The sequence below is a fragment of the Plasmodium malariae genome (assembly GCF_900090045.1).
Source record: "Plasmodium malariae genome assembly, chromosome: 7".
In the NCBI taxonomy this organism is placed as follows: domain Eukaryota; phylum Apicomplexa; class Aconoidasida; order Haemosporida; family Plasmodiidae; genus Plasmodium; species Plasmodium malariae.
The window spans coordinates 1,342,343-1,364,477 of record NC_041781.1 but is presented as its reverse complement, the minus strand read 5'-3'; the positions used below and the strand labels follow the sequence as shown (position 1 = coordinate 1,364,477).

Sequence of the window (22,135 nt, the reverse complement as noted above, 5' to 3'; positions counted from 1 at the left end):
TGCATGGGAAAATAAAAAAAAAAAAAAAAAAAGAAAATACCACTACTGTGAAATACTGCATTGAACTTTGGGATAGATTTATTTTTTATTTTCCCGTCCTTGTGAAGAACGAAAAATAAAAAAAGCGCAAATGTACACATACATACATGCATACATATATATACATGAATAAATACATATATATATATATATACCCAGGTGTGCACGTGTATCTATCTATTTAACAGTTCAATTCTAATTATAGTTATACGCGATGATATTATAAGTCATCGTTACATTTTTCCTCAATGTACCACTTGTTTGCGGTGCACACTGCATCCGTGTGTATTTTTTAATCTGAAATACGAGAAAAGACATAAAATGAAAAATAAATGCCTAAAAACATTGTCACATTGGACTTAATTTTGTTTTTTCGCATTTCGTTTTTTCGCATTTCGTTTTTTCGCATTTCGTTTTTTCGATTTTTTGTTTTTTCGTTTTTTCGACTTTTTGTTTTTTCGTTTTTTCGACTTTTTATTTTTTCGTTTTTTCGCTTTTCGTTTTTTCGACTTTTTATTTTTTCGTTTTTTCGCTTTTCGTTTTTTCGACTTTTCGTTTTTTCGTTTTCTCTTTTTTTTGCTTTTTCGTTTTTTCTTATTTCTCTGATCTATAGCACATTTATATAAATTTGAGAAGCTACATTTTCTTTTCTTTTTTTTCTCTTTCTTTTATATATTTATAAATACATGTAGCATTTTCCCCTACCCTAACTGAAAAAAAAAATAGCATCAAAAATTATTCATTCGTAAAGTTAATAACAAATCGCATATATTTGGGTTAGTCAAAAAATAATATTTAAGGATCTGCTAAGGATACAAATTATAATGCTATTATTATATCACATTCTTCCTTATAATATTTGAAATAATTATTTTAACATCATACATTACTATATCCTCTTATATATATTTATTTATACATACTATTATTACATTTGTGTATAAAATATTTTTAAGAAGTATACTATTTATAAAAGGTAAGCTCATGTGTTTTCACTAGGTTACAGTATATCTCCTATTCTTAATTACAGTATAACAGTCGACATGCAAAATTGGCAAAATGTGCGTACACGTACGTACTGCACATACGTTCTGTGTAAATAATACGTATCACGTTGTAACGGGCTTATTATGTATATATACGTATATATAAGCATCGAATACTTAGATTTACGTACATGCGTATGCGTACATACATATATACGCATATACATATATACGCATATACATATATACGCATATACATATATACGCATATACATATATACGCATATATATATATATGCATATACATATGTAATGTACATCTGTGGATGTACGCGAATCACGCGGCTTTCCTAATATATTTTTCAAAAATTAATATTTTAAAATAAGGGCCATTTTAAGGAGAGCACTAAAGGTTTAGCATTATTATATTATTACTATATTATTGCATTATCCTATTTTTTATTATTACACTGCCATATTATTCTATTACATCGTCCTATTATTATATAACATCGTCATATTATATTATTTTATTTTATTTTTTTAATTTTTTTTCTTTTTCATTTATATTATTTTTTTTTTGTGCTTCGCAAATATTTAAAAAATCCTCATAGCATGAATATTTTTTTTCCGTATTTTTAATGAAAACATTTGTAGTCGTAAAGACGTTTTTCCCTTTTTTTTTTTCCCTTTTATTTTTCTTTTTATTTTTTTCATCTTTTCAAATTTGTTCTTTTTTAAAATAAATATTTTTTATATGCTGGTTGCATTTTATAGGATAACATAAAATATGCATGTGTTTAAACATATATATATGTACATATGTATATATATGTATAAAATAATAAACGCTACTAAATATTTATTAACGCATACCCATGTTACAGCTGAATACATAACAAAAAAAAAAAAGAAGAATTCTTAAAAATAATTTTTTTTTTAAATATTCTTCGAAATAAAAAGACAATTTAGGTTAATAAAATTTAAGAAAAATTGCAATAATGCTCTTTTTTTTTCGAAGCATGTTGAAACAGATAAAATTATTACATTGCGGGAAGTAAAAAATTTCGTCAATGATATATCTTCGTACGGATAAATATATAAATATATATATATATATATATATATATATATATATATATATATATATTTATATATATAATATATGTATATATATAACATTTATGTACCATTTTACCTGTGCATGAGCGAATGATCTTTTTATTTTAAGTTTTTAAGAGGCATTTTACTTTACGTGTATTTATGCTTATTTATGCATTTTTAATTTATGCTTATATTTCTCGTTGAAGGGAATATAAATCATATGCATATCTTTATTAACCATACATCTTTTTCCTCTCGTTTTAGTTGCAATTTCATAGTCCTGCTTGTGTAGCTTGTGCATAAATATTCGTTTAAATGCATGTACATACATAAGTAAATACGTGCGTAAATTATGTATACATACATACGCACATACGTACATAGGTAAACACTTACATATACTTGTATCCATTAATCTCTGAAATTTACTCCTCTTCCCTTTTAATTACGAGTGTCCGAACGAATACAAAAAATTATGTTCTTCCCCCGTGTACATACGTTTAAGCGGCACATGTATGTATAAGCAGCACATGTATGTATAAGCGGCACAGGTATGTATAAGCAGCACATGTATATATAAGCAGCACATGTATATATAAGCAGCACATGTATATATAAGCAGCACATGTATATATAAGCAGCACATGTATATATAAGCGGCACAGGTATGTATAAGCGGCACAGGTATGTATAAGCGGCACAGGTATGTATAAGCGGCACAGGTATGTATAGGCGGCACGTGTATATATCCGTATATTTGTACTTGTATAAACGAAGCTGGAAAAAAAAAAAAATCGTGTAGAAAATTATCCCAAATTTTTACCTGACCTTTCATGTAAATTTGTGTAACTAATTACAAGTCAATAGAAGATTACCATTTGAAAAAAATTTTGAGGAGGGGAAAAAGGCACATCCGCAGGAAAGGATAAAAAAAAAAAATATGTGCATTTGTATATGCCGTATATATGCCCGTATATATGCACGCATATGTATACTTATATATATACATGTGTATGTAGACATCCTCACGCATGTGTATATATAACCAGCTTTAGCAAAATTTCCAGCAATTGCAGAGGAAAAAAAAAAAGGTACGTTCCCGTGCCTTCTTTATGTTTTCATTGACAAAAAAAAAAAAAATAAAATAATATAATAAGGGTGAATAAGGTTATACAAAAAAAAAAAAATAAAAATATATATATAAAAAAATAATGTCAAACAGAAAAAAGGTAGCATATTTTCATGATCCAGACATAGGTAGCTATTATTATGGAGCTGGTCATCCTATGAAACCGCAGAGAATTCGAATGACACATTCGTTGATAGTATCGTATAATTTGTATAAATATATGGAGGTATATAGACCACATAAAAGCGATGTGAACGAATTAACATTATTTCATGATTATGAATATGTAGACTTTTTATCGTCTATATCATTGGAAAATTATAGAGAGTTCACATATCAATTAAAAAGATTTAATGTAGGTGAAGCTACTGACTGTCCTGTTTTTGATGGTCTTTTTCAATTTCAACAATCGTGTGCAGGGGCATCTATTGATGGAGCAGCAAAATTAAATCATCATTGTGCGGATATTTGCGTGAATTGGTCAGGTGGATTGCATCATGCAAAAATGTCGGAAGCTAGCGGTTTTTGTTACATCAATGATATAGTTTTAGGTATTTTAGAATTATTAAAATATCATGCGCGAGTTATGTATATAGATATTGATGTCCATCATGGTGATGGAGTTGAAGAAGCTTTTTATGTTACTCATAGAGTAATGACAGTTTCTTTTCATAAGTTTGGAGATTATTTCCCAGGTACAGGTGATATTACAGATATAGGTGTTCATCATGGAAAATATTATAGTGTTAATGTACCATTAAATGATGGCATTACAGATGATGCTTTTGTTGATTTGTTTAAAGTTGTTATAGATAAATGTGTACAGACATATAAACCAGGAGCTATTATATTACAATGTGGGGCTGATAGTTTAACAGGTGATAGATTGGGTAGGTTCAATTTAACTATAAAAGGGCATGCAAGATGTGTAGAGCATGTGAGAGCATATAATTTACCACTTCTAGTATTAGGAGGTGGCGGATATACTATACGTAATGTATCACGATGTTGGGCATATGAAACTGGTGTAGTATTAAATAAGCATCATGAAATGCCTGATCAAATAAGCTTAAATGATTATTATGATTATTATGCCCCTGATTTTCAATTACATTTACAACCATCAAGTATACCAAACTATAATTCACCTGAACATTTGAGTAGAATAAAAATGAAAATTACAGAAAATTTACGTAACATTGAACACGCACCTGGTGTTCAGTTCTCTTATGTACCTCCAGACTTCTTCGATTCGGAAATAGATGATGAAAGTGATAAAAATCAATATGAACTTAAAGATGACAGTGGAGGTGGTAGAGCTGCAGGGACCAGAGCAAAAGAACATTCAACTACTCATCATTTAAGGAGGAAAAATTATGAAGATGACTTTTTTGATTTATCAGATCGAGATCAAAATATTATTTAGAGAATTTTTAAACACAGCAGGAAGAGAGGCCTTCCCTCAACCTTTTTGTGGATATATAAATCACATGAAGAGCAAAATGTACATATGACAAATGGTTAAATCATTTTGTTAACCCCATCTCGGAGCCATGTGTGTGTGTGTGTGTGTGTATGGAGACCTAGATGATGTATAGACAATGGTATGACTTTCAATAGCGCGCATGTTACGCAGAGCAAGCACAAACGCATGTACATGTAGATATATGCATATATATATATATATATATATATATATATATATATATATATATATATATATATTTACTTATGTATATATATATAAATATACACTTAGCACAACTGCGGGATCATTTACAGCCGCATATACGAGGGATTTAATACGTGAAGATCGCGAAAAGAGGACAGCGGGCAGTGGACAACAGTATTTATGAGGATGATCTCAACTATTTAGAGTAAATAATATATAAAGAAAGAGTAAGCATGCGGACAAGCAAACGAACGACCAGCTGTGCATATTTTTATTCGTTTAAATAAATAAATATATATATATATATATAAGTGTGTCTATTTGTGTATATATGTGTGTTTATATTCGTGTTTTCATGGGTGTATATATATGTGTACGTATATATGTATAAATATATATGTATATATATATATATATATATATATATTTTTTTTTTTTTTTTTTATTTTTCTTTTATTTTAAATTCCAATTGCTTTTTTTTTTTTTTTTTAAATAAATTTTTTTCTTTTTAACTTATTTTTTTTTTTATATATATAATTTTTTTTTTTTTTTTCTTCTTCTCCCTGTTATTTTAAATATTTTATAAACGCAATTATTTTGTATACCTTATTTATTTAACGAAAGTACTAATGTAATGATGACAATAGCCAATAAATGGTTAAGCATTGTTTTCAGTAGGTTACATATTTTCACCCCGTGTGTTGCTTGTTAAGTGTAACAACATAATTTGTGGGGGTCGAAAAAGAAAAAGGTATATAAAACCTTTCATTGAAGTGTGTATAAACTTTTTTTTTTTTTTTTTTTTATTTAATTTATCAGTGTAATAATTGCTCATACGTATGCTGGTTTGAAATTCGTTTATAAGCTTATATGCACATATGCGCATATATACATGTATATATGTATGTATGGTCATATTTGTGATGAGAATAAAACCATGCTTTACTGTAAGATATCCACTTGTGCTATAATAATAATGCTGTGCATATTACAGGAAATTAAAAATGAGAAAAAAAAAAATGAAATTGAAAATGCATACCTATTTTTGATAAATGGTGAAATAAAAAATGACGCAAAAAAAAATAAAATGAGGTGAAGTAAAATGAAAAAAAAAAAAATAAAGCAAAATAACTATAACAACAAAAAAAGGGAAAATGGGGAAAACGAGATATAAATGCTCATTTACATATATTCCCACCTTTGCATAAATATATCAGAAACAAAAAAAAAAAAAAAAACGGAATGCGAAAAGAGCTGTATTTGAAATGGATGCATTTATGCTGGTATATATGTATTTATATATATATATATATATATATATATATATATATATATATATATAGGTACTACGTACGTATGTAAGTGTACGCATATGCACAAGTATATATGTACGTCTGTTTGACCATTTTTTGTCTTATCAAAAATCACAATCAGATGATTTAAGCTCAAATTCATGCTCTTTCCCTCGTTGGTCTATAACCAAAAACGACAGTAAAGCTTTTTCTAAAATATATTTCCCTTTTTTATATTTCTGAGATTCTTCGGATGAATCTTCATATTTCCACCCTACATTATTTCTACAGTTATTACAGTATATGTCAACAATTGTGTGCTGACCGGTTGTCATCATTCTATCTTCATATTGCCCTTCACATACATTTATAACTTTCGAGAACAACCAAGCTGGTCCTGTCCTACCGCGGAAGGATGTAGAGACTAGTTCACTAGGGTCGGATAAGTGGTTCCCACATTCTGAACAACTAATGGGAGTGAAAAGTGCACGTGTGTATCCATGCCTATATGTGCACACGCATACGCATATATACATATGTATGTATATATGTATGTATATATGTATGTATATATGTATGTATATATGTATGTATATATGTATGTATATATGTATGTATATATGTATGTATATATGTATGTATATATGTATGTATATATGTATGTATATATGTATGTATATATGTATGTATGTATATATGTATGTATATATGTATGTATGCATATATGTATGTATGTATGTATATATGTATGTATATATATATGTATGTATATATGTATGTATGTAGATATGTATATGAGCATATATCTCCATACGAGACAACTTCGCTTATTCGCATAATCCTTTAAAGATAAACGTTTGTTAAATGCAACAAATGACCTGCACATACATTTGCAGGTATGCGATCATTCTTTTATGTCTTTACTCAATTACACATTTACATATACCCACACACGCTCGCTCTCACTACACTTCGGCCATTCATCGACAAATTCCGATAAATACCAAGTATGAGTTGCTATAAATAAATATATACACGTGTACGTATGCACATATGAACAATTTTTTTTTCAGCGTACCTATATACGTAGTTGTTCAGAAAAACCTTGAATGATCTACCCATAAATTAAAAATACTGCTTCAAAAATATTACTTTAAAAATGAAAATTTTATGATAAAATATTTTAAAATAAATAATTTTAAAATAAAATATTTTAAAATTAAGAATCATAAATCGAAATTTATATATTAAAAATTTCAAATAAAAACTTGAGTATAAGGGCTTTCATTTTGCATCAGCCATATGGCGCATATATGTACATATATATATACATGTACATATTCTAATATCTTAATTGCAAATTTTCATAATTTTATTTAATATAACTAAAAATGTGGAACGAAAGACTTACTACTTTATATGAAGCTATTTCTTACTATTTTTGAAATGACAATTATTAAAAAGAAAATTTTTTTTTTTTTTTTCCTGTGACATTTGCTTCATTTTACACTTTTCAAAATATTGCAAACAAAATTAATAAAAAAGGAAAAAAAAAATCCACTACAATTATATATATATATATATATATATATGTACATGCATTGTGTACGTGTATACATAATTTTTATTTGCGAATTTTTTCTTTTCCAATTTACTGGCGAATGCCAAATCGATGTGTCAAAAGATTTCATTAAAATGAAATAAATTGTAGGAGATGAGGTGTCAGCATTTGCACAGAAACGAGATCAGGAAAAGTGTGTACATATGTATTTATATTTTATGTTTTTATATATGTGTGCGCTTTTGCGTACGTTTGTATGTATGTAATACGAATATATTTACACATAGAATATTCTAGATTCATTGAATTACGTAACTGCAAATGTTCAGTAGCTGTGTAGAGTTTATAAGAAAAAAAAAAAAAAAAAAAAAAAAATAGAGATTAAATAATGTACCATAATTTTGTTATATATGTTTAGATGTTAATACGTCAACTTTTTAAAATTGAGAAAATAGGAAAACTTCTTATTTTTTATTTTATTTTTTTTCTTTCTATACACTCCATTAAATTCTTCCCTTGAAATGAGACTTATACTCGTAAAGTAATTCTCATAACACTTCATTATTTTAACAGCATTAACTTTATAAATATGATTTATTATTAATTCTTTGCTTTATTATTACGCAGAAAAAAAAAAAAAAAAAGTGCTATACGTATCGAAAAAGGTTATCCTTCATTGTAATGTAACACGTAAATTAACAAACAGAAGAACTTATGTATATACATATATAAATACACATGCATATGTGTCTGTATTATATACGTATATATGCTCATTTACGCTCCTATCCCCTGTAACGTCAATCGCTTTGATGCTTCTCAACCGATTTTGTCAGCTCTTCCTCATTCATTCCTGCGATAAAAAGGACACATAGATTATCAAATTGTTGAATAACTTGCTACTATTATATAAATAAAAACTTACCAATTATTTTATCCAAATATTTCCCATTTTTTCTCAATAAAAAAGTGGGTAGCTCATTTATATCTTCGTTTTCTCCTAGTTCTTTAGAAGAGATAAAAATAAAATATATTCGGTAATTGTGGCAAGGACAAAAAAATGCATGTACATGTTAAGGCATAAACAAACGCATGCATATGTATACACATATAAATATATATATATTGGCAAAACACAAGTACAAGTGCATGTGATGACACATGCACGAACATGTGCATAAACGCATGCACAGTATATGCATATATAGTCCATTTAGCAAAAGAACATTTTCCGAAAATTTATCTCTTTCATATTCTTGTATATATACCGGGAAGTTCATCAATGTCTATGTATAACGATTCAATATTTTCATTGTTTTCACCTAGTTTTTTAATCTACGGATGGGGTAAAAAAATTTGCTAAAAAAGTAAATACTTCAAGGGTCAGCAAAGTTATGTTCTCATTCAAATGTATGTATACATGTATATGTATACGTATATGTATATATATACATTTGTACATCCTTTCCTCATAGCATAAAGACGCGAAAAATGACAAATCTCGCAAGGTGAAATAATATGCGATGAAAGACGAATTATACATTATTATATTTTTTTTTAAATTTCTTACTATTGGTTTCATTTTTTTACAAGGCGCACACCAAGAAGCTCCGAACTGAGCAACAACCAACTTCCCTGAGTTTACTTTTTTTAAATAATCATCAACTTTACTTATTTCCTGTAATTTAATTTGTTTATATTTTACATTAAATTTTATTATTTTTTTCTTAACATGCAATAATTTTTTTTTTTTTTTTTTTTAAATAGCTAAAGCAAAACAATTCTGTAAATTCTTTTTTTCCTTACTGTATAAATATTCCGCCTGCTAACTGTTGACACAACTGAGTATTTTATTTTACTGAATTTATTTAAAGAATTCATTTCCATAAACGTACCACTAAATAAACGTTATATTCCCGAATATATATATATATATATGTATGCCTGTTAAGGGTGTACGTGTGCATGTATATTTGAGTTCGTCTGTGTATTTATATAGGAATTACCTACATATATGCATAGGTACCTATATTCACACATACGTATTTCCTTTATTTGTAGGCTTTATATATTCATTAATAAGCATATTTATTCGTGTTCACGTAATTTCATATGCAAGCTTACACGTAGCAAATAAGCTAGGTAGTTTATATTATTTATTATAATTATATAACTCAAAATTTTATATTAGCATAAAATTCCTTTAGTGAATTAGTCTTTACCAAATATAACACAACACTTTTCACAGTAACATCTTTTCCTTATTTTTACACGATTCAGAGCAGAAAAAAAAAAGAAAAAAACGAAAAGAAATGGGCAAAAGGAAATGAACTAAGAGAAATAAGCAAAGAGAAATAAGCAAAGAGAAATAAGCAAAGAGAAATGGGAAAAGAGAAATGAGCAAAGAGAAATGAGCAAAGAGAAATGAGCAAAGAGAAATGGGCAAAGAGAAATGGGCAAAGAGAAATATGCCAAAATATATAAGCAAAAATAAATATACAGAAAAACAAACAGTAAAACAAAAAAAAATTAAAAAAATTAAAAGCCCAAATATAAATATAAACAGAACTTATGTAACACTTACATTGTTCATTCTGAGAAAAACATGACAAAAAAAAAAAAAAAAAAAAAAAAAATTAACGATATATTTATAAATCATGCACAGTGTAATCTTCAAAGCATAAGAAGGCTACATTTATAAATACCCTTATTTACCACATAATTCAATGTTTCAAGTTTTTCTATTACCTATTAAAAAAAAAGAAAAAAAAATCATAATTACATGCACTTTAAACCTCTTTTTTTTTTTTTTTCTGTTTTTTTATTCGCATGTTATACATATATATATATATGTATAAAAATGTTTGGAGTGTACCACCTTGGGGGAGGGAAAGAAAAATAAAATCATGTACCAAAACTTGCTGTACAATATATGTACATGCATATGAATATATATGCATTAACAAAATAATATACACATTTGTTACAAATACATACATTTATACATACGCGAATACTTTTACACATGATATTACACATGCTATTACACATAATATTACACATAATATTACACATGCTATTACACATGCTATTACACATACATTTACACTAACTTTGACATATGCATGTACATATTCAATGTTACTAAAGAATGTAAACGTACCTTTTTTTTTTTTTCAAGGTATTTCAAACGAATCACCACTCATCTTAAGAGTTATACAATTATACAAATATTTTTTGACGTACATTTTATATTTACCCCTTTTTTGCCTTATTTTTACGTCTTTTCCCCTCATATTTAGCTTTTATTTTATTTACATGATGTTTTCATGATGTTTATATAATGTTTATATGATGTTTTCATGATTTTTATTTGATGTTTTTCTGATATTTTTTTTGATATTTTTTTGATATTCCTTTGATATTCTTTTGATGTTTTTTTTGATGTTATTATGACGTTCTATTGACGTTTTTATCATGTTTTTTTCCTTTTTTTTTTTTTTTCTTTTCATTTGTGCATGCCCTTTTTTTTTGCCCACCACTTGTTAATTAATTACTCCCCCAAGTTTTTCAACAGATACATTATCGTATAATTAACAAAAAAGACAATTGTAAAAAGTGTAGTAAATTACAATTTTTGTAAAATATATTTATATTCATTGTTTAAGTGCCTAATTATTATGATTATCATAATTATCATAATTTTTTTTTTTTTTTTTTTTTTTTTTTTTAACTGAATTAGCTAAAATTTTTTTTTTTTTTTTTTTTTTTTCTTTTATCATAATAAACAATATGGTTAAACATATATGCAAGGAGAATACTATACATGTAGTCGTGTTATTTTGACTGATATCATTTTTTAGTATCCCCAGTTTTGAATTGTCCCAAAAATTCGTCTTTTTTTATGGCACTCGGTATTACATGCTGTGTGGCATTCATTATGATACACTGGATGTAATTACGTATGTAATTATGTAATTATATATGTGATTATGTATGTGATTATGTATATAATTATGTAAGTAATTATGTAAGTAATTATGTAAGTAATTATGTAAGTAATTATGTAAGTAATTATGTATTTCATTTTGTATGCCATTTTGTTTACCATTTTGTTTACCATTTAGTATACCACTTTGTATACCATCTTGTTATTTTATTTCACGACCTTATATTATTATTCCTTCGTACCATTTCAACTTTTTTTTTTTTTTTTTTTTTTTTTGTTTTATTTATTTCGCTTCCTTTTAATATGCTCCTGAGCTTTTAGATAGAATCCATTTTATTATATGTTTGATCAGTTCATAGGGTCACGTGGGTTATCAAAAATTTCATGCATTCATTTGTGTCCTATATGTATCCACTCGCAAATAAATAAATACATACGTACATATACACATGTATACATATATATATATATATATATATATATATATATATATATATATATATATATATAAACGTACCTACGCGCCCACTAGCTAACAGCAACGGGCGGAATATCCCCCAAGGCAGAATTTACGTCTTATTCGCAACTGCAAAAGCTGAGACACGAAGCTGTTGAAGCTGTTTATTTACCAGCATTATTGTGCCGAGGCAAAAAATAAAAAATTAGTTTTTTGTAATTAAATAAAAAAAATATAATTAAAAAGATATATATATAAATTAAAAAATTTACATTACTTAACCATTACAAAAAGCGGAAGATCGTTATTTCATGTCGCTTACATATCACGTGTATTGTAAAGAAGTTTATTTTGAGTTAACACACACCTACGCGCATATACATATATATACAGATACACATATACGTGTGTGTATATATATCCATGCGTCTAGAAAAGGTTACCTAGGATAAAGCGCCAATTATTTACAAAGTAGTCCCCCAGAATAGCACCTCAACTTACTGCTCATTGGATGTCCTTCCCCGTAACTGAATACAAAATAAAGAGTGTACGACTACATACAGGTAAATAGTATATATATATATATATATATATATATATATATATATATATATATACATATGTAAGTACATGTCCGTATATGCGTCTACATATATGACTAAACGCAAAAGGAAGCAGTTTATTAAAACATAAAGAAGAACGATGAGTAAATACGAATTAACGAGTAGAGGATTCCTATTTAATAATGTTATAAACTCCAAGAGTAACTTAAGGCACTTGAACAAAAATGTAGAAGCAGAAATTAAATATTTGGGGGGGAAAAAAAAGGAAAAAATTGGAGTATTTGGGCAGGAAAATTGTCAAAATAGGGAAAACGCACTGTATGGGGAAAATTGTCAAAATAGGGAAAACGTACCGAATGGGGAAAATTGTCAAAATAGGGAAAACGTACCGAATGGGGAAAATTGTCAAAATAGGGAAAACGTACCGTATGGGGAAATATCGCAAAATGGAGAAAAATCGCTAAATACGAAAAATTATGAACGGTCAGGTAAAAAGTACAACATGTCAAATGACGACGAAATGACAATATCAAATCTCCAAAATTTTACTAATGAAGGAAATTACACAGGGAATGAAAACATATCTGTTAAAGAGTTAAGTGATGAAGAGGTCAACTCGGAAAATGAGTATAACAGGAAGATAAAAAAAAATAAAAATAGTTCATTAAATCTTAAGGAATTGTACTCGTACAATGTAAATAATATTGATGATGATATTTCGAAGGCGAAGGGCGCGCAAAATTCTTCACAGAATGATAAAATTTATGAGCAATTTTATAACAAATATCAAGAGCAACATACAAATCAAAATGATAATTTATGTGCCAATTTGAGTACTCGAAAAATATCATACAGCGTTGATGAATGGATAAGTAAATTATTAAAATGCGAACTTCTAAACATTGACGAAATTAAATTAATGTGTACTCTTTTAATTGATATATTAAAAGAAGAACCAAACTGCATTCAAGTCAGTGCCCCCGTGACCGTAGCTGGGGATATCCACGGACAGTTTTTCGACCTTTTGGAGCTCTTTCACATTGGTAAACATGCACATGTGTATGTAGTATGGTTATCTCATGTGTTTTATACATTACGTATAACGGATGTGCATGCACCACCATTATCGCGTGTAGTTCCAATCACATATTTACGTTGTTTACGTTTTCCGTATCCTTACGTTTTCCGTATCCTTACGTTTTCCGTATCCTTACGTTTTCCGTATCCTTACGTTTTCCGTATCCTTACGTTCTCTGTATCTTTACCTTCCCCTTTATCCTTATGCTTCTCTTTTTTGCTCTTTGTAGGGGGGCTACCGCCGGATGTGAGCTACCTATTTCTAGGCGACTACGTAGACAGGGGGTACTATTCGTGTGAGTGTTTTTGCCTTGTCGCATGTCTAAAAATTAAATATCCAAATAAAGTTACTATACTAAGAGGAAATCATGAGAGTAGACAGATAACAAAGGTATATGGTTTTTATGATGAATGTATAAGAAAATATAACAATGATAATAATGCATGGAAATATTTAACAGATGCTTTTGATTATTTACCATTAACAGCTATTATAAATAAGGAAATCTTCTGTGATCATGGAGGTATATCACCTTATGTACAAACCATTCAAGAAATCAATTCATTGAATCGATTTAAAGAAATACCACAAGAAGGTGCTATATGTGACTTATTATGGAGTGACCCAGCAGGACCTGAGGATGACGTAAGTGAAGGATGGAAAGTATCTCCTAGAGGGGCAGGTGTATTATTTAATGAAGATAAAACCAATACATTTTTACATATGAATAATCTTAGTTGTATATGTAGAGCTCATCAATTAGTACAAGAAGGATTTCAATGGATGCATAACGATAAAGTGGTTACAATATTTAGTGCACCCAATTATTGTTATCGATGTGGAAACTCAGCTTCACTTATGATTGTTGATGAATTTATGGAAAAAGATTTTATAACTTTCAATACTGCTCCTCTACGTGCAAATGCACAAGCCTTAAGAAGGAGCGTTCACTATATGCTATGATTTAACCTGGTCTTAGCTAAAGACGAGCATAGTTTTGACGATACCAAGTAGGACTTATATGTATTATGTGTTATGTACTTTTAATTAACTCTTTTTGTGAGAGGGGGAAGACGAGGACATCAAACAAGAAACATGCATATTCGTCAGTATATTATATTGAGCCCTTTTCCCCACACAACACCCCCTTATACCTCATATATACACCTTCCACGTATTTACTTGCGTATGTGGGTGCACAAAAAAAAAAAAAAAAAAAAAAAAAAAAAAAAAAATTAAATTAAATTAAAAAATTACGACAAACAATAAAATCACGAAATCGTTGCATTTTATATATAAATATACGTATATAATTTCCTCTCAGGTCTTCTGCTAGTCATTTTTTACTTCTCTTACGAATTTATGTACTTTTTGGAAAATTCCTTTTTTCATGATTTCCTTTGTTTTTATTCGTTTTTCCCATTTTATTCAATTGGTTTCTTTGTAATAACGTTTTAAATTTTTTGTTCCTTAATTCAACTTTTCACCTAAGCAGAAGTAGCTCCATGTAAAACTGTGCATATGTAACTATACACGTATGCGCATACGTAAGAACACTTGTATGTGCGTATTTTTTTTTATTTTTTTTTTTTTTTTTTTTCTATTTTCTCTCGGCTAATGAACCTTGAATAATTTCCCTTCAAGGAATATTTTTTAAGTACTTTAAAAATTAACTCATCATTTGTCGAATGTCACTAAGCATAATTCATAAGCAGAGATAAAAGGACGAACATGGGGTTTCCTTGTATGGGTTGTATACTTAGAGGCTAAATGGAGAAAGGATTGTAAAAAAAAAAAAAAAAAAAAAAAAAAATTGGGAAGAAAAATAAGGAAATAGAACTGGGGGAAAAAAAAAAAAGGAAATAAAATTGGGAAAAAAAATAGGGAAATAAAATTAGGAAATAAAATAAGGAAATAAAATTAGGAAAAAAATTAAGGAAATAAGATTGGGAAAAAAATTGAGAAAAAATAAATATAACTGCATTCCAAGTGAGCTGAGTAATGGTGCAAAATTTTGGATGACGGCCGAAAATTCAATTTGTTCTAATATATTGTTTGTATTTTGTTCTATTGTATTGTATTTTTCTTTTCTTTTTTTTCTTTTTTCCCCTTAATATCTTTTATTTAACTGTGTAGCAGTAAGTAGTTCGAGAAAGGTCTTAAGCATTGTCAACGTACAGTTAATTACATGTTCATACATGATTACACAGTTGTGTTGTTTATATCATATAATTTACACGTATGTTATATACACACGTTTCACCAGCAGTAGTAACAGTAGTAGGAGCAGTGGAAGCAGTGGAAGCAGTGGAAGCAGCGGAAGCAGCACCACCCAGCTCCTTCTCTATTATAACAATTCTTGGCTGAAAGGAATAATTTCGCCCGTTCCTCGAACGTATCAAGTATCAGGAGATACGCAGCATAGTGGGATACTTAAAAGTATAGAAGAGCAAATGCAATCAGTCGGTATATAATGTTTTTTAAATTTTTGCTTTTCATGAACTTGCTCTATTTTGTTTTTTCTTCAAAATTAGATATACTAAAAAAAAAAAAAAAAAATATTTTTTTTATAAATAAGTATTATAATAAGACGAATTATAATAATAGCTATAATAATACAAATTATAATAATAGTAATAATAATGGTGTGAGAAGAAAAATTATCAAGAGATATAACGCGCTAATTGTTCTATCATGTAATAAGAAATCGTATTTTGGCTCTGAATATATTTTTAATAAAATATATAATGATAATATAAAACAGAATGGGGATAAAGCTAGCGAATTGTTACAACGAGCTAACTATATCAGGGATGTAAATGGACTGTATAATATTTTACCATTAGGACTTCGAGTAATAAATAAAATAAAATATTTTGTAAACCACCATTTAGAAAAAATTAATTCTCACTGTCTAATGTTAAGCATTCTTCAAGCAAAAAAATTATGGAATATATCAGACCGAAGTAAGCTATACAGTGATGAGTTTTTATATGTATATAAACAAAAACAACAAAAACTTAATAAAAATGCAGAAGAAATTGTAAAAAATAAAATGGAGGATGATGGATGTATATTAAGTCCAACTTGTGAAGAAGCATCTCTATCATTAATTAATCAAGTGTTTAATGAAAATATAACTGCAAAATGTTTGCCTATATTAATTCATCAATTTAATTATAAATTTCGAAATGAAAAAAGATTTGAAAAAAGTTTATTTAAAAGTAAGGAATTTTTAATGAAAGATGGCTACTCATTTCATAGCTCCGAAAAATGCATGAATGAAACTTATGAAATTTATAAAAATTGTTATAGTCATATTTTTCAACAATTAAATATAACACATAATATTATAAAAAAAAGAAAAAAGGACAAAATGAATGCAGTGGAAAGTCATGAATTTCAAGTGTTATGTCGAGATGGAAAATATAAAGAAGCTGCACACATTTTCAAACTGGGAGATTATTATTCAAAAAAATTAAACATAAAATATTTAGATAAAAAAAATGAAAAAAAATATATTCTTATGGGATCCTACGGAATTGGCATATACAGACTCCTCTACTTCTTAGTGGACAGTTTTTATGATCACGAAGGAATAAAATTGCCGGAACACCTGGCTCCCTTTACAGTATATCTCATACAAACTAATCAGAAAAGTAAATATTCCTCTACAAAAATTAGAAAAATACTTGGAGAAGTTAAAACGAAAGCTGGTCAAGTCTTTACAGTAAACGACGCACAACAAAAAGAAGCCCTTAGCGGTGGTGCAGGATGTAATGAAAATAAGGAAAACAACGAAAACAAAACGATAGAGTCGACTGAACGCATATTCTACAATCCCCTAAACAGCAATGATGTTGAATACGTTTTAGCCTTATTTATATACAATACATTCAAAAATAATAATGTAGACATATATTACGATGATACAGATTTACATTTGTCCAGAAAGCTAAAAAACTGCGATTTAATAGGAGTACCCAACAGAATTATTATAAATTTAAATAAAACAGATAAAAACGTTAAAGTACCTGTCGATTTTTATAATTATATAGACAGTTCACACAATATTCTCACAAACAAATTATATTTAGCTTTTCAAAATATCACTATTGAACACAGAAAGCGCTCTTCACAGGAAACGAAAATGATGACCATTCAGCAGTTGTTCAGGTATTTCAAATTTATGTAATTTGTGCAGTTTGTTTTTAATTACAAGAGTGAAGCAGTTTATTTTAAAATACAAAAATGATGCAGTTTATTTTAAATTACGACAATGATGCAGTTTATTTTAAATTACGACAATGATGCAGTTTTTTTTTTTTTTTTTTTTTTAACCTTTATTCCACATATGTCCATGTAGCTTTCCAAGTTTTATGCATGTGTGCATTTAAATGAACGTATGTGTACACCCACTTGCGGTTTCTAAATGAGGTGTTATCTTCTCTTGTAAAAACATGGAGCTAATAGTTTTGAAAACTTTTTAACTTTTCCTTCATTTACTGTAAGCGAAACATTGTCCTTTTTATTATTCTCAAAAAAGAATATGTAAAAAAAATTATCCAAATTTACCTGAACGGGTAAGGAAAAAAAAAAAAAAGAAAAAAAGAAATTAAATCATATCAGAACGGGGAAACACATATCAGAACGGGGAAACACATATCAGAACGGGGAAACACATATCAGAACAAGGAAACACATATCAGAACGGGGAAAAACATACCAAAATGGAACAATACATACCAAAATGGAACAATACATACAACAACAGAACAATCAGAATAACGTAAGAAAGCACTAAATATATAACTACACGCAGTTATGTATATCTACGGACGTTTATATATTATATATGAGCATATATATGACGTACTTGATTCGATAGTGTACACCCGACATTGCTCATGAACTTAACGAATGCTTTGTAATTCGTAAACCGGCTAACCACATCAGCTATTATTAATGTTGCCCTGGAAAAAAAAAAAAAAAAAAAGAGCCAAAGTGTTTTGCATAAATATGTAAGTGGACATATATCTATGTGTGCACATTTCTTACACATATAAATATACGTATCTATCTATATATATCTATCTATATATATCTATCTGTGTATATCTATCTATATATATCTATCTGTGTATATCTATCTGTGTATATCTATCTGTGTATATCTACATATATATATAGATATAGATATATGCACGTGAGGAAATTCTCATCACATCTCGGTTGACTAAATTTTTCCATATTATTATTAAAAAAAAATAGTTTTTTTTTTTAAGGAGTTTAACTTTTTTTTGAGACATCGAACTGACTCAAATATAATTTTTGGCCAATCTGTATTCATAAGACTTAAACATATAATGACACAGTCCTGAGAATTGTTCGAAAGAGGCAAGTGTGTTATATTACAAGCAGTAACATACTCATTAAATTTAATTAAGTCAAAAGAACTTATGGACCAACCACTTAACGTTTTAGCTATTTCTGCTTCTCCACATCCTAAATCTGCTATTTTATCAATTTTTGTAAAATTTTTCCTTAAATATTTTATTATATCATTTATTGGATTATTTGGCCATTTATCTTTTTGATTTTTATAACCCATATGATATATATTAAAAACATTTTTTGTTTCATTTAATTTTTTTTGGACAGTTTCACTTTTATTCGTATACATAAATTCATTAATGTACCTGAATAAGGACGAATTAACTATGTCTTCTGGGGTCTTTTCGATTTTTTTCTTTTTTTTATATTTTTGTTTATTTCTTTCTAAATAAACATTTTTATAATTATTATCATCCCCCCGTATGAGGTCATTTTTGTTTATATCATAGACCACTTTATTTATATTATATTCAACCATACTATTTGAGTTTGCAAATTGTTTACATTCTTTTTTGTCCTCTTCATTTTTTACCTTATTAATTTTCCTCTTTTTTTTCACTTGTTTTTTATCTATTAGTCTTTTCTTTCTTTTTGCATCAACACTATTTTTATTTTTTTTACCCGATTTTCTGGAATAACCTGAATTATTTTTTTTAACAACATTGTCCTTGTTTTTTACTATTATATGCCCAATTGTCAAATCATTCTTTGTATCATTTTGTTCCATATTTAATTTATCCTTACGTCGTGTTACTTCCTTCATCTTTCAAATTTTCACTAGGTACAAGGCAAGCATTTGTTGTGTTATTAAAACTAAAAATTTTTATTTATTGTGCTATTCGTTTAACTGCTCCTTTTTTTTTTTTTTTTTTTCATTTATCTGTTACTATTTTTAACTAATTCTTTTTTTTTTTTTATCACCGTTCTTTTTCTCTTTTGACATTATATTATATATTATATTTCGCTTCGCTTCTCTTTTTTTTTTTTTTTTTTTTTTACTTACGGTACTTAGTATTATACCATATCGGATATGATGTAATGAGTGAAGCATACATATATATATATATATATATATATATATGTACGTTTCACTCTGTAGTTCATGTTGTTCTATTTTTTTTTTTTTTGTTCTTTGCTTAATAAAATCATTTTAATTTCAGAAAATTGAAAAAAGATATGTTGTAAATACTTACAAAAAAGAGAACAAAAGTGCTTAATTTTTACAAAAAAGAAAAAAATACTGCTTTATTTATTTATAGAAAAGAGAAAAAAATTGCAAAGTTATTTACAGAAAAGAGAAAAAAATCGCAAAGTTATTTACAGAAAAGAGAAAAAAAAATGCTTAATTATTTACAAAACAGAGAAAAAAAGTGCTTTATTTATTTACAAAGAAAATTTCTTTTTTTCCCCTCTTCCCAAAACAGATATATAATCAATTTTTTTACCTATCAATTAATAAATCATAATTTTTAATTATACTGTTGTATTATCCTGAATGATTATTGAATAGATCATTATTACCCATAAAGTATATTATATCGTTTTTAACAAAAATGAAAGTAATACGAATAACCATATTTTCCTAATTTTTATTTTCTACAATAGTTGTATTTAAATTTTTTTTTTTATTCCTTTGATAAGAAAGGTATATTTTAATATATATATATATTTTTTTTTTTTTTTTTTTCATAGACCCAGGGTTAAATTATAAGAAAATGCTTTTTCATTTTCAGTCCACCATGATTTCTCTATATATACTCTTGTTTTTTTCCTTCAAATTATGAGAACAATTATTAAAATAATAATTCTTGTACGTTTAAAAATTATGTGCATAAGTGTATGCTTTTATTTTGTTTTTAAAAAAAAATTTGCTCGCTGTTTATTTTGTTATTTATTTCTTCATGCATTTATTCTTTTTTTTAGTCATTTAATTAGCCATTTCTTAGCTACATATGTGTGTAATGCTTATCTCCCTTTTAGTTTCACCTCTTTGTAAAATGTGTAAACGAATTAGAAAAGGGGTGTAATAAAATTAAAATAAAAAGAAATGATATTTTTACGATGCTATTCAAAAAGGAAGATGTGTAAAAAAAAACAATGTCTTTTTAGTACAAACTAATGGTTAATATAATTTTTTACCTTTCATTTAAATTTATTAAATGTAATGTGTTCTTATATAATTAAAAATGTTTTTACCTGTTGAAAAGGTGGGCTTGACCAACCGCCTCTCTAATTTTCATTCATGTTCTTCCCTTTACATACACATGTATGTACATAAATATATATATTTGCACGCACGTACATGAACACTTCCATATATATATATATATATATATATGTATGCTGTCCTTACTTAACCATAAGCTGCAACCTATTGTTATGGAACAAACTGCACAACTGATACATGCTTAAAATAAAATTTTTTCCAGTTATATTTTTTAAGTATGAACATATTATCTTAAGTATTCGAAGTACTGTATCATCACAAAATTAATAATTGGATGAAATGACAGTGAACGGCGTGATACTATAAATATGTAAACTCTAAGAACTAAACATTTTCGTTTGCTTGAAAAATAAATTAAAAAAAATTAAAAACTTTGTAAAACAGCATAATGAGAATTAGACTTTTGGAAAAGGAGAATTTTTTTTTCATTTTTTTTTCCCATTTTGATCATATTTTGTTCATGTTTTTTTCCCATTTTGATCATATTTTGTTCATGTTTTTTTCCTATTTTTTGTTCATGTTTTTTTCCTATTTTGTTCATATTTTTTTCCTATTTTGTTCATATTTTTTTCCTATTTTGTTCATATTTTTTTCCTATTTTGTTCATATTTTTTTCCTATTTTGTTCATATTTTTTTCCTATTTTGTTCATATTTTTTTCCTATTTTGTTCATGTTTTTTTCCT

At 27.4% G+C, this 22,135-nt stretch overlaps 6 protein-coding genes across 6 annotated transcripts; 3 read left to right on the top strand and 3 right to left on the bottom strand.

The window, feature by feature from the left end:
* Positions 1 to 3,340: 3,340 nt before the first annotated feature.
* Positions 3,341 to 4,684, top strand: HDAC1 (histone deacetylase 1, putative; the record flags this gene model as incomplete). The annotated part of the gene is made up of 1 exon (XM_029004120.1): positions 3,341 to 4,684. One exon carries the CDS (start codon positions 3,341 to 3,343, stop codon positions 4,682 to 4,684), a length of 1,344 nt encoding a protein of 447 aa, XP_028860842.1.
* A 1,663-nt stretch (positions 4,685 to 6,347) lies between these two features.
* Positions 6,348 to 7,344, bottom strand: PmUG01_07037100 (zinc binding protein (Yippee), putative; the record flags this gene model as incomplete). Its single annotated transcript, XM_029004119.1, has 2 exons — positions 6,348 to 6,690; positions 7,301 to 7,344. 2 exons carry the CDS (start codon positions 7,342 to 7,344, stop codon positions 6,348 to 6,350), a joined length of 387 nt encoding a protein of 128 aa, XP_028860841.1.
* A 1,239-nt stretch (positions 7,345 to 8,583) lies between these two features.
* Positions 8,584 to 9,664, bottom strand: TLP2 (thioredoxin-like protein 2, putative; the record flags this gene model as incomplete). Its single annotated transcript, XM_029004118.1, has 5 exons — positions 8,584 to 8,636; positions 8,709 to 8,789; positions 9,052 to 9,118; positions 9,354 to 9,461; positions 9,590 to 9,664. The coding sequence occupies 5 exons, from the start codon at positions 9,662 to 9,664 to the stop codon at positions 8,584 to 8,586; spliced, it is 384 nt and encodes a 127-aa protein (XP_028860840.1).
* Positions 9,665 to 12,891: 3,227 nt separating this feature from the next.
* On the top strand, positions 12,892 to 14,793 carry PmUG01_07036900 (protein phosphatase-beta, putative; the record flags this gene model as incomplete). Its single annotated transcript, XM_029004117.1, has 2 exons — positions 12,892 to 13,795; positions 14,060 to 14,793. 2 exons carry the CDS (start codon positions 12,892 to 12,894, stop codon positions 14,791 to 14,793), a joined length of 1,638 nt encoding a protein of 545 aa, XP_028860839.1.
* A 1,534-nt stretch (positions 14,794 to 16,327) lies between these two features.
* On the top strand, positions 16,328 to 18,025 carry aPRS (proline--tRNA ligase, putative; the record flags this gene model as incomplete). Its single annotated transcript, XM_029004116.1, has 1 exon — positions 16,328 to 18,025. One exon carries the CDS (start codon positions 16,328 to 16,330, stop codon positions 18,023 to 18,025), a length of 1,698 nt encoding a protein of 565 aa, XP_028860838.1.
* A 245-nt stretch (positions 18,026 to 18,270) lies between these two features.
* On the bottom strand, positions 18,271 to 19,987 carry PmUG01_07036700 (ribosomal RNA-processing protein 8, putative; the record flags this gene model as incomplete). The annotated part of the gene is made up of 3 exons (XM_029004115.1): positions 18,271 to 18,405; positions 18,707 to 18,803; positions 19,125 to 19,987. 3 exons carry the CDS (start codon positions 19,985 to 19,987, stop codon positions 18,271 to 18,273), a joined length of 1,095 nt encoding a protein of 364 aa, XP_028860837.1.
* Positions 19,988 to 22,135: the final 2,148 nt, after the last annotated feature.